Source organism: Loxodonta africana, chromosome 2 (assembly GCF_030014295.1).
Source record: "Loxodonta africana isolate mLoxAfr1 chromosome 2, mLoxAfr1.hap2, whole genome shotgun sequence".
NCBI lineage: Eukaryota > Metazoa > Chordata > Mammalia > Proboscidea > Elephantidae > Loxodonta > Loxodonta africana.
The window spans coordinates 123,362,332-123,376,079 of NC_087343.1; the positions used below are offsets into that span (position 1 = coordinate 123,362,332).

At 43.4% G+C, this 13,748-nt stretch overlaps 1 protein-coding gene across 1 annotated transcript in view; it reads left to right on the forward strand.

Moving 5' to 3' along the window:
- The first annotated feature begins 4,204 nt into the window (after positions 1 to 4,204).
- FSTL4 (follistatin like 4) overlaps positions 4,205 to 13,748 on the forward strand; it is a 486,914-nt gene continuing 477,370 nt past the window's right edge. Inside the window, exon 1 of the mRNA XM_003405014.3 lies at positions 4,205 to 4,330. Coding sequence (XP_003405062.1) covers positions 4,205 to 4,330 — 126 coding nt within the window. The remainder of the gene's footprint in view (positions 4,331 to 13,748) is intronic.

Genomic DNA, 13,748 nt, shown 5'->3' on the forward strand with positions numbered 1-13,748 from the left:
AAATTTCACACACCTTCTATGGTTTCTTTTTTTCAATCACATTTTTTTCCCGGCTACCGAGAAGAGCAGCAATGAGGACTGAGCATGCCCTGTGCAGTCCCCCATCCTGAGATGGCATGTGGGAAGGCATGCAGCTTGGCCGTTTCCCTTTGCTCTGCATCTTTGGCTTTGGTTGTTGTTAGCTGCCATTGAATCAGCCCCCGACTCATGGTGACCCCAGGCACAACAGAAGGAAATACTGCCAGCCATTCCCTGGAGCAGCTGCAGATCAGACTATTATAATCCACAGGGTTTTCACTGGCTGATTTTCAGAAGTAAATTGCCAGACCTTTCTTCCTAGTCCTTTTTAGTCTGGAAGGTCTGCTATAACCTGTTCAGCATCATAGCAACATGCAAGCCTCCACTGACGGTCAGGTACAGACTGTGTATGAAGTGCGTTGGCCGGGAATCAAACCCAGGTCTCCCACATAGAAGGCGAGAATTCTACCACTGAACCACCACTGTCTCTGTTCTGTTTCATAGTTGCCAGTTTTAATTTGTTCCCCCTCCCACCCCCCACGCTGCCACCCTGGACTGAGCTCCCTGCAGGCACAAGCTCTGCACGCTGCTTCCTTCCTCCTCTTTCCCTTCTGAAGAGGAGAAGTACTTATACACGAGTTTCCGGGCTGAGCTCTTTCTGTGCTTTTCTCTGGATGGAATATATTAGAATAGCTTCTCGAAATGGGCCTAAGGGGCTCAGGGCAAAAGTGTAAACAGAGCTCAAGTATGCCTGATTTTCTAGGCAACGAAAACACAAATTCTCAAATATTAGCTCAGAAGATGTTCGCCTCTTTGGTCTTGATAGGAGGCATGAAAACCAGAGGAGTGGAGCTTTAGGCAGAGAAAAGGAGAGACTTGGGCCTCAGGGCTTCCTATCTTGCTCTCTTGGCCACTGTGGATTTTCTCCATCATAATAAAAATAACTTTATTTTGATAAAAAGTACTGCTAAGTATTGAGAGGAAGAATAGGGTAGGGGTTGAGAGCACTATGTGGCCTTGGCAAGTCACCTAACCCTGTCTCCTTTGTTACCTGGCTATGGGGATAACCACTGCCCTCCTCATGGAGTAGAAATGAGGTTTTGAGTTAATGCCTGTGAAGCACTTAGAACGGTGCCTGACGCATAGTAATTGCTATGTAAGTGCTAACCAGATAGATACGATCTATTGGGTTATTAGACAGATCATCGAAATTGATTTAGGCCCAATATTAATTCTTATTTTATGAGCTGAACCCTCATAAAACTCAGGTTGTAAATTTTTAGGCTGTTGCTGCTGTAGATGGAATGGATTGTCAACCACCGTAAGTATAAAATGACATATAAGATACATCTGTGGTACAAATCAAGTCAGATCTAGCGGTGGCCAAGCTGAGCTAAACTTTACAAAGAAGCTGCCTAGGAGTATTTTATTATTAGTTGGCCTGGTTCATGTGTTTCCAAACTATAAGAGAAGACTCCTCTCTTCAAATAAAATCTGTCAGGAAACCACAACACAAACCAAATAAAGGCAGGCTTCTCCACATGGAGCAGGGCTGGGACTCAGACTCCTTGAAACACAACTCAGAACACAGCTGGTTTAATGCCACAGGTCTGGGTGCCTCCTCTTGAAGTGATTGGCGCTTGGCAAAATAACCATTGAAATGAATGGGTTTAATTTTGACACTATCCATTACTAATAAAACATAAAAAATAATTGGTCTTGGGTAACCAGGCAAGTTGAAAATTAAATAAGAGATGGTGTGGTTTGTATGCTTCATAGCTCTAGGAAGTGACATCTGTACTTTTAACTAGAATAGCTTAGATCATCTTGCTGTGCTTAGTTTATTTGGGATGGACAGCATGAAAAGGGAGAAAAAAAAAAAAAGGCGTTTAATATGTGTAGTTCCCCATAAGCAATGTTTGATGATAGTAGATAAGTCAAGAAGGACTGAAAGTAGAGTAGGAAGCATTTCTAGTTCTAGCCTGAGTTACTACTATTAGTTTTTAAACACTCCAAAAATCTGCAGCTGCTTTCTGCGTCACCTTCAGAGGATAATTTACGGAGAGTAGAGAGTTGCCCTATTTGTTTTTAGAAAAACCAGTTACAATTAGGAAAAGACTATTTTAGCCTATTTTAATCCTGAATGTGATTTTTTCGCTCTTTATTTCTATAATAAACTTGTACGACCCTGGCTGGAGCACTGGATTAGGAGTCCAGAGAGGACGGCTGCTATTACTGCTACAATTCTCTCCCAGCGAGCTGCCGAAGCTGCACCACTCTGCCTAACTCTGCCTTCTTCAGAGCGCAGAGCAGGTGCTGATGGCGGCCAGACTGTGACCTTCAGATTGTATTTACTGGCTACCTGGACTTTTTCCCCAGTAGCTCTAGCTTTACCAGCAGATGTCAAAGATGAATGGCCCAATAAACAGATGTAGGAGCGGGAGCCTATGGGCTCTTTTTAAAATAAGGAGACACCTTCTGTTGAAAGATAGTCATCCCTTATAACCTTGCCTTTTCATAGGCCAGTATTATACGTCCACAATTTTTAGTCTGTGGAAATTCCCTGTGGGAATTTCTGTCTCAAGCTGGAGACATAAAGCAAATCTGGAGAGGGAGTTTGGGTATGGAAAGCAGCCAGAGGAAACCTGGAATGCGGCAGGAGTGTATTTGTTTGCTGGTCCTTGTCTCAGCACCAGGTGATTACGTGCACCCGCTCTCGTCTAGAGTAGGGATGCCCCAAAGCTGTTGACTACTGGGGCAAGTAGCAATGGACTCGTCAGATAGGCTATAGGGTACCCTAAGCATCACATCATTTCTGACTTGAACACCTGCTCTGTATCAGCTGTATGCCAGACCAACATAGGGTGCTAGGCTACAAGGAGCTTTGTGCTTTTTCATCTCCCCAGCCAGGATCAGGATGCAATGTGGACCGTGTATAATTAAGCACTAAATTGTGTGGTGCCCAAAAAAATCAATACACCTTAAAGTTACCTGGAGTGAGAGTTGTAAGTACTATGTGATGAGTTTTATCTGGCAGGTGTTTTGTAGACACGGCTGCTGAAATTAAGGTCAGGATATATTCACGGTGGAAAGGCCCCCACCCCAAAAAATGTACAGCGAATTGGGCACAGTGCCTAGCACATGACAGGTACTTGGATATTTGTGGTAGCTAATCCTTAATTTTTTCATCCATGTGGTTCTTTGGTTACCTTGAATTGCCCATTTCTTATGTAGGACTTTAGATCATAATGGCAAGTAAGCCTCAGGAGACTGCTGTTGAGATGTTTTACTTATTCTGTTATGTGTAGCGTGGAGACCTAGCATAACACCAATAGAATTGGGAAAGACCGGAAAACACCTTACAGGTTTTTGAAATTCCATGATGCATTGGATGCTTGGATTCTGCTGCAAGAGTCATGAAACTCAAAGATTGGCCCTCATACCATTTTGAAGCTGACTAGCTTGTAAATGGAGGCATTAGCTACAAATGGGGTGCTACAGATTTAACATAATTTCCCATTACCATTTATTGAGCACTAATCGTATGCCTGCAGTCCCTGGGTGGCACAAACCATTAAATGCTCAACTGCTAGCCAAAAGTTAGTGGTTCGAAATCACCCAGAGGTACCTTGGGAGAAGGGCCTGGTGATCTGCTTCTGAAAAGTCACAGCCTTGAAAACCCTATGGAGCAGTTCTACTCTGTATGCATGCGATCGTCATGAATCGGAATCGACCTGATGACAACTAACAACAACAGCTGTGTGCCTGGCCACAAATGCTTCCTCAGGACACTGAGGCATGAGTCTGTGATAACCTAAAGTGGTGAGCCAGCTGTCTCGCCCTGCATTTTTTCTAGATGTAGTGGTAGGTGGCATGTCAAGTGGGTTTCCATGTAACAGTAGCATTTCTAGAGTTCTTACTATGTTCCTAACCCTTACTCCACCAGTCCTCACAGCAACCCTACAAGGTACGTATCATTGCCCCCATTTTAGAGATGAGTAAACCAAGGCTCGGAAATAGTGTAACTTCTCCAAAGCAGACCGGAAGGGTTGGTGCCAGGGTTTCAACTCAGGTTTACCTCATTACGGAGTACTAGTATTAACTAACCACCCCATTCGTGACTTGCTATATGTTTTCGGAATGCTTACTTTTGAGCATTTGTCATTTTCTCAACAGACTCAACAAAATGAAACCAGGAGGCCTTTGGTTGCATCTCGCACTGCTTGGGGCCTCCCTGCCAGCTGTGCTGGGATGGATGGACCCAGAAACCAGCAGAGACCTGAATGTGGGTGTGGAGGAGTCACAGACAGAGGTATAGTCAAATAGCGGCTGATTTGAGATTTCATACCGATTGTTTTCCAACATTACAGTTATCTGATTTCCCTTACACCTTTAGTTTAAATCAATTCGACTTTAGTGTGAATTAAAATTGTACCCCCTTTTGGTGAGAGGCAGAAAGAAGCAATATGTGTTAATACAGACAGGAGGTTTATACCAGGATGTAATGGTTCTGAAGTCTCTCAAATGCTGAAAATGTATTCCAGAAGCAAGCTTTAGTTACATGGGTTGTCTCCCACAAAGACCCCCAAGAGAATGATCTTTCTGTATATTTAATAAAATTCTGAAAATGCAGACTAATTGGTGGAGCACACCCATGTGAATTAATGAAGTATTTTAATTGTAAAATATGTTTTAAAAGCAATGGACTACGTTTCAAGTATGCAGATAAAAAGAACCTGGCTGAGAAAGAACTGGCAAGTAGGGTTCCTAAGGGAACTTTAATGAACAGATAAGAATGATTAATGGCGTGCTAGGTTTATATAAATACTTCTAAAGTGCTTGAAAAACTTGTTCTCAAATACTTCCCTGGAGAGTCTCCCTGTACTGCTAATTGCTGAGTGAACTCTGGTCTTAAGTGCTGAAGAGGATCCATAAACTGTGACCTAGTCCTGATCAAGGTAGTAAAACCAGTTGCCATCGAGTTGACTGTGACTCCTGGCTACTTCACGTGTGTGTCAGAGTAGAACTGTTCCCTGGCTGATTTTTTGGAAATAGATCACCAGGCCTTTCTTCTGAGGTACCTCTGGGTGGCCTCAAGCTTCCAACCTTTCGATTAGCAGCTGAGGCATTAACCATTTGTACCATCCAGGGCCTTCACGGAAGGTAGTAGCTCCCATGAATTTGGGGTTCATGAGGGTTGTAGTTTTGCTGCAGAAAATGTTTTATATCTGTTGAGCCTTAGCAAATGACTAAACCCTTTCAGTAAGACCACCTGGGATATTCTTTATGGTGTGGCAAATACTAATTTTTAGCAGAGTTTTTCAGGACATTTTTACTTCCATTGTCTTCCTTGATGCACACCCTTCTTTTCTCGTACCTATTTCCTGTCCTGAGGAATGAGAAATAAAAAATCGCCTCAAAAGTCAACATTACCAGAGAATGAATAATGATACACCAATATACCGTGTGTGGTAGGATTACTGCATTATTTGATCAAAAGACATGATTTCACTTTCGTCATTACTTAATTGTAATGCAGTCCCAAACCTACAAGCCTTAATCTTCTGGGAACTTCAGAAGTAATTTAATGCACACTCTTGCTGCTGAAGTGAGTGTGGCTTCCTTTGTAGTGAGCAGATGATTAAACAGAAACACTATCTCTCCCATCTAAATCCATGAAGCACGCAATTTAATGCTCTTTTGAAAGAGTCTGGAGGCTGACTTGCTAGTGAGAACAGCATTTCCCTTATGGGAACGGCTTAATAATCATTGTACTCATATCCATACAGAGGGAAAATGATCACTTAAAGCCTACACATATATTGTTGAATATTTAATAGCAAAGCAAATAGGCAAACACACAGGTATGCTTACTTTGTCTTTTTACTGTTGGGGCTCATTGGCCCACTGTTTTAAATCACTTAATTAAAAGATTCAAGCCAATTAAGGTGGGATTTAGTTGGAGGTAAATTGAAGGTAGGTTAGTATCAACCTAGGGCCTCTTTAGAGTAGCTGTTGACACCCCGATACCTTGTGCATCAACAAGAAAGAGCAGCTGTTGCTTATTCTGAGGAAGTAAGGTGTTTTGTTGGGCGCTTTTTTGTCTTTGGTTGCTGTTTTGCTCCCCCCTCCCACCCCCCACCGTGAGAACAGAGCCCAGGAGATACCATTGTCTCCCAAGTCCAGGAATTTTGCTGCTTCAGGGAAAAGGAGTGATGACTCTGCAGACTCCGGAACAACTTCCCTATAGATCAAATTCTCTTTGCTATAGATTTAGTTTTTACAGCGTCTTATAATTTCTACCCATCGAGTCTGCTGATGTTAATGATTAAATGAGGTAATGATAGTGTGAATGGGTCTCGTACATAGGACGGGCTCAGTAAATATTTGGATAAAGCAGAATATTTATTTTTAACTGATTTGTCTGCTGACCTTGATCACATTCTGTGCATGGCCTCTCTACACCACTGCTTCCTGGGATCATCCTGCCTGAGGTGCTGTCCCTTTCTTCCCACATGTCTGAATCCTCCCCGCCTCCAAGGCCTCGCTCTGGTTCTTACCTTTTCTGTAGAACTGCCCTTGGCCATTCTTGGTCACATTTGGTCTCTTTCTCTGAACTCCTAGCCCTTTCTATCTTTTTTTTCTTTGCTTGCTCTTTTGTTTTTATTTAACACATGATGAAGCCCATCTTATTTATCTTTCTCTTCTTCACTGTGTCAACTAAATTTATGAGCAAAATAGAGGTTCAGTGTGTTTTTAAGCCAGATGGTACTTATGCAAAATTTAGTACTGGTCATAAAGTCACCCTGGTGCTTTCAAATTCAGACTAGATCATTGAGTATATAAGTCAGGACACACCTCCCTGCATAGCAGTTTCATTTCCAGTGGGCACATGAATGGTCTCTCAAGCAATCCTGGAAGCAGCTTGCAGGCCAGCCTGAGCTTGCATCTTCTCAACATTGAAAATAGTTCTTGCGTGTAGTACATCCTTGATAGTTTCTTCTTTGAGTTGTAGCTACTACTATATCTACAGATCACTGAATAAAACATATTAAACTTCTTTACAGTTTCCCCGGACAGTCTGATTTTCTAGGAGAATCAACCCCAACAGAGTTCATGAGACTATAAATAAATAAATTAAAAGCTAAATTTCAGAAATTAAATGTCAAAATGTTTCTGTGTGTGTTTTCTTCCTGATAAAAGTACTTTACAAAATATCCAGTGACAAGGTTTTTTTGGTTTAAAGCACTTGGAATGCATTAATAAGATTTGATTTGCCTTCAAAGTTATTAGACCAATTACTTGAGTGCCAAGAGGGTAAATAAGGGTTAAATGACCAATGTCTGTGTGTGTGTGTGTGTGTGTGTGTGTGTGTAGATTTTTAAAGCAATTATAGCAAGTGTAGTTTTTGTTTAATTATTGTTTTATGTACAAAGACTGCGTTTGAAATAGCTTCAAGGAGTTTACCACTTTACAAATGTAGATAAAAAGAAATGTAGCTGGGTAGAGTACCTCTTTCATGAGAGTTAAGAGTGGTAGAATGTGGCCTAGAATACTAATGTTATTCTGAATTCCGAGGAACCAATTCTGAGAGAGAAAATTTATTAGAATTCTGAAATACAGGTATATTTTCCATTTTCCCCTATGTTGTTGTGGTTGTTGTTAGGTGCTGTTGAGTTGGCTCTGACTCATGGTTAAAATGTTGCTTAGTCCTGCATCATCTTTCTGATCATTGGCATGTTTGAGTCTACTGTAGCTATTGTCTCAATCCATCTCATTGAGGGTTTCCCTCATTTTCACTGCCTTTCTACCAAAGATGTCCTTTTATAACAGTCGATCTTTCCTGATGATGTGTCCAAAGTAAGTGGGCCAAAGTCTCACCATCCTTACTTCTAAGGAGCGTTTTGGTTGTACTTCCTTTAAGCCTGATTCATTCATTCTTTTGGCAGGCCATGGTGTATTTAATGTTCTTCAGTGACCCCTCAATTTGAACACATAAACAAGTTCTATCTTTTTTCATTGTCTAGCTTTTACATGCATATACTCTGCCCAAATACATTAGTCAAATCAATACTGGTGGAATTTTATATTTTCAGGAACCAGGAAAGAGGGAGACATAATGGGGCGGCACCCCAAGAGAGCCTCTCTTAAGGGCCAGGAGTTTGCTGGAGGGGCCCTTCTTTGGGCCCAAGGTGCTATGTTCCAGCACCAATGTTTTACCAATTTACTGGGCTTCTGGGATTAAATGGTGGTCAATACAAAGCTTCACACATCCTTCACGCATTTTAATAATTTTTTTCTAAATTACTCTTGTCCATACTATCTCGTCATGTACTAAATAACCATAGCATTAATGTTCATATTGCTTCCTTTTTAAATTGTTAGCATCTATGCCTCAGTGCTTATCAACCAGGCATGTGCTTTGAGGTTATACACTGTGTGTTTTCAATATTTGCAAATTCTCTCATAGGAAAGTCTTTGAGAGAAAAGTATATAGGATGGCACCAGTTAACCTAAGTACTATTCCTCTCCTCTCTAAGCCCAGGGATCAGCCTAAGAAAGCACTGATTCTACCCTGGTTGACTGGCCCTTTCTTCTTTCTACAAGTGGTCTCAGAAGCCTTGCAAGAGCGGCTTTTTTTTTTTTTTTTAAATAATTTATTGTTGTTGTTGAAAATATGTACAGCAAAACATACACCAATTCAACAATTTCTATAAGTACAATTCAGTAACATTGATCACACTCTTCAAGTTATGCACTGTCATGGATTGAATTGTGTCCCCTGAAAATATCTATTTGGCCTTGATTCCCAGTATTGTGGGATTGTCTATCATTTTGTCATCTGATGTGATTTTCCTGTGTGTTGTAAATCCTATCTCTATGATATTAATGAGATGGGATTAAGCAGCAGTTATGTTAATGAGGGAGGACTCAATCTACAAGGTTAGGTTGTGTTTTAAGACAATCTCTTTTGAGATATAAAAGAAAGAAGGGAGCAGAGAGAAGGGGGACCTCATACCACCAAGAAAGCAGCACTGGGAGCAGCGCTTGTCCTTTGCACTCGGGGTCCCTGCACTGAAAATCTCCTCGACTGGGGAAGCTTGATGGTAAGGATTTTGCCCCAGAGCCGACAGAGAGAGAAAGCCTTCCCCTGGAGCTAGCACCCTGAATTTAGACTACTAGCCTCCTAGACTGTGAGAGAATGAATTTCTCCTTGTAAAAGCCATCCACTTATGGAATTTCTGTTATAGCTGCACTAGGTGACTAAGACATGCATCTATTGTCACCCTCCTTTCATGAATTGTTTCTCCCGTTAACATAAGCTCACTGCCCTCTAAGTTTCCTGTCTAATCTTTGGAGTTGCTGTTGTCATTTTGATCCTACATAGATAGTTCTTTAAAAGAGCACAATAAAAGATAGTTCTAATAGCTGAGGCCTTAAATGCTCCCTGGCTTTTATCTGCATTGGTTGGGCATTCAGAAGTATTCGTGTTGCTAAGTTATTGTTAGCTACCATTGAATCAGCCCCTGACTCCTAGCGACCCCATGCAGAATGGAATGAAACACTGTCCTGTCCTGCCATTCCCATGACTGGCTGTGGATCTAACCGTTGTGATCCACAGGGTTTTCACTGGCTGACTTTTGGAAGGAGGTTGCCAGGTCTTTCTTCCTGGTTTGTCTTAGTCTGGAAGCTCTGATGAAATCTATTCAGCATCATAACAATGTGCAAAGTACCACTGGCAGATAGGTGGGGGCTGTCCAGGAGACGCACTGAACGTGGAAATTGAACCTGGGTCACCCACATGGAAGACCAGAATTCTGTTAATGAACCACTAATGCCTCATGGGCTGCTAAGACTGAACATTAAATTTTTTTTCTTAACAAGTGTCATTGTTCTCACATATGTTATGGTGTTTAAGGTAATGCACTCCCTTCTAGTAAAGTTCTTCCCTTCTCCCCTGCCCTACCCAACCTGCTCCTGGCTCTCCTTTGGGGCCCATTGTTTACTGGGAAAGAGTAGCTCATTGTCTGTAGTAGGGTTTGAGGTCTGCCCATTGGCATCTGTATTCACCCTTGCCCCTAACCCTGCTTGTGGGTGGGCACAGAGAAAACAAACTCCCTTCTCCCCTGTGAGCAGGCAGGGAGCCAGGCAGCATACCTGGCATTTTCTTAAGCTCACCGGAAGTACGTGCCTGCATGCATCTCTTACTGTGTTTTCTGCTGTATCACCCTCGTAAGCACTCACCATGTAGAACTGGGCATTTGACTTGCTGTCAAAGAAGATGGGACGCTGGGTGAGAGGCAGAAACTGTCCTTTCACCAGGGTGGCAGAGCACTGGCATTCCTGAATGCACATTTTTTACTAGCCTACAGGACTTCTGTTGCAGGCGCAGGGCTGGCGGGTGGGGGTGGGCAGCCTCCCCGAGCCCGAGCACTTGGCCATGGCTCTGTTCTGATTTTTCTGTGTCACTGGTTGTGGGTTTTAGTTTCTCAAGTAAAATGTGGGAGAATATAACCTCCCCTCTGCAGATGAATGAATACGTCTGCGATTTCCAACTGGAAAGACCAAAACAAGCGCTCCAAGTTCCCAGGGGCACCGGGGCGAACCTGTTCGCATCTCCAGAGTTTGTGTGGGCTGCGACCTCTGGAACTTCGATGGGCTTGCACCTGCCCTGGGGCTCTTGTTAAAATGCTGATTCTGATGCAGTAGATCTGCGATGGGCCCTGAGATCCTGCATTTCTCACAAGCTCCAGGTGATGCCAATACTACCATCCACAAAGGGCACTGTGTGTGGGCAGAAAGGTCCTAGAGATGTCCTCATTCCCCCCACCATGCACATACGCAAGACAGAGGAAGCCCAGTTGGTGATTAACTGCTTTCTGTTTTTAGCTCTTGCTAACACGACGACACCGACTGTAGTCGGGAAAAGGAGAGAAATGTGCAGTCTGCAATCTCATGCCAGGATATAGCTTGAGGAGACTGGCATGAGGTTGGGGGGGCAGGTAGGTGAGGGGCAAGATGAGTTTAAGCAACCTGGGTTCTAGGATCACTTGCACCTACTTTTAAGCAGGTTGGGCAGGTAAATTTAGATCCCTGAACACAGGATTCCCTACTGGCTTATCTGCCAAAAAAAAAAAAAAAAAAAGGTTGCTGTGGAGTTGATTCTGATTCACAGCAACCCTATGTTTTTCAGAGTAGAACTGCACTCCATAGACTTTTCAGTGGCTGTGACCTTTCAGAAGTATGTTGCCAGGCCTTTCTTCTGAGGTGCCTCTGGGTGGATTTGAACTGCTAACCTTTTGGCTAGTAGCTGAGCACTTAACCTGTTTGTACCACCCAGAGACTCCTAAGTCCTGAGGGACTTAGTCCCTCATGTTCCAGCGGACCAACAACATATGCTCACCATCATGCCACCATGTCATTTATATTGGTGTCCCACCCAGTCTCTGTCCCCAGGACCCAACCAGGCTGTTTTGGGGAACACACTGCTGAGTTGGTGCCCTATTTTGGAGCTTTCTTTTTATTTTTTACCTTTGGAAATTGGAAGTCACTGTTTGTTCTTCAGTGTTGGATGCTTTTCATCTGTCACTGCTCCTGGCAAGTTCTTCTACTCTGTCCCAGTTACTACAACTGTGTACCCCTTAGTATTCTGAGATGGTAGCTGACAGAGTTTTCATTGGCCCTTGAAAAGTTCTGTGACCCAGGAAAATGAGCTTTTAATGGAGTTCACAGAAAACCATTATTTTTCTTCCTCTTAGCATTTACTCATCAAACTATTTTATTTATGCCTCTGTTGCTAAATAATCTATGCTCCTCTAGGCAACTTTCCACCCTTGTAATCAGGACATCAGGCCATGTGTTATAAATGGAGCTCTGGTCCCCATTTTTGGGGAGTTGCAGCATGAGCCATGCCAAACCCCAATCATCTGCTTGATTTATCTCCTATGACTGAGGGCTTATCTCCCTTGCTTCCCATTTCAGAGAGTAGTAAATGTCATGTTGGTGTCAGACAGACTACCAACCCCACGTGTGTGGGCTCTGCCTTTCTGTCCTGCCTAGACTGAGCCATTGTCCTTCTGCCTGCACTGCTGTGGTCTGTGCTACGAGGCTCCCGGGCCTTGTCTTGTCACCAGCCATTTGTGTGGTGGAGGACACTGGTTCCAGAAACAGAGGGCTAGGATGATACAGACCTTGTGCTCAGGCAACATCTGAGGAAAGTGCGGTGGGAGCAGGGCAGATTAATGATGGGTGGAGAAAGCTGCTATAAAGCTATCTGTCCGTTCAGCCTGGTTGTCCACATGAGTTTGAGGCATTCTCTAGAGTCAGGAAGAGAATTCCAGTCTCTTTCCTCTTGGGATCCTCTTTTTAATACCAGCATGTTTTTCTTTACTTTTTTTTTAAAGTAAAAACCAGGCATTCTTGTTTAACACTTCATCTTGATGGAGCTGCAAGCTGACCCTGGGGACCACCAATTCCTAGCCCCATGCTGTGTTCAGATGTTTCAAGGACTGTAGTGAAATCCAGGAAATAAAATTAACCTTAAGCCAGAAAACCAAACCCATTGCTTTTGAGTTGATTCTGACTCACAGCAACCCTATAGGACAGGAGAACTGTCCCCTGGGGTTTCCAAAGAGCAGCTGGTGGATTCAAAGTGCCGACCTTTTGGTTAATGGCTGAGCATTAACCAGTGTGCCACCAGGGGTCCAAAATTAACCTTACTTCAGTTTAATTTTAAGATCTGTCTCCCTGACCACACTTCTGGGCTCGGCAGGCAATAGAGACACAGACCCCAGCCATAAATAGGCCCCTGCAGGGTAGAAAGCAGAATAGACTCTGGGGCTGGGAGCTCAGCTAGTGGTTCACATGTGCCATTCCACAAGGGATGGTGTCACACTGTCACCTGTAGAAAATAAGTCCCCAAAGGAAGGGGCTCAGTTGTAGTAAGGTCAGGCAGGAAGGAAGGGTTGGGGGCGGGGGTGGAGGAAGAGAGCTCTGAAATGAGATCATTGGGACAGCGAGTCTGTGGAACTGCCCAGTTCTGGCTACCTGAGGTGAGGAGGACACCTGGAATGTGTGCCAAGTGCTAGCAGTCCACCTGTATTTTATGAGTTGACCCTCTCTATTCCTTTGGTGCTATACAGTCCAGAGTAAAGCCTGATTGCACATTTATCCATCACCAAGACTGGAAGACGGCCCAGTGGGGTAGACCAAGAAGAGCCTCATAAGCACTGCAGGAACTTTGTAACTCAGGGGCGCAGCTGCCAACAGCCTGCTCATTTTAGGGTGAGAACTCAAGGTACTGCATTAGGCTCTGGGCCCTAGGTCTAGCCTGGCCCAAACCAGTTCTGTGAAATAGAGCTAGTCCCTTTTCTTCTCTGGGCCTCAATTTCCTCATCTGGGACATGAGGGGGTTGGTCAAGATGTCAGTTTTTGTTCCCTTCAAGTCTTTATCACATCTAAATTCTCTCACTGATAACTGGGCCCCTTTAAAATTTGTGAAGATTTCCACTCTACTTGTACTTTCTTTGTTATTCCTGTGTGTGTGGCTGGATAAAAGGTGTGAAGTCTGGAGGTTCATCCCATCTTTAGTTATTTGTATAAAGTTACTTTTTGTGTTCTCCCTTTGGAAAGGGTTAGCAGTTAAGGAGTTTTCCATCACTTAACCCAGAAGTAGAGCCATATGGTATCTGTTTGACCAGAAACACCTCTCTCCATTCCTCGTGGAGACC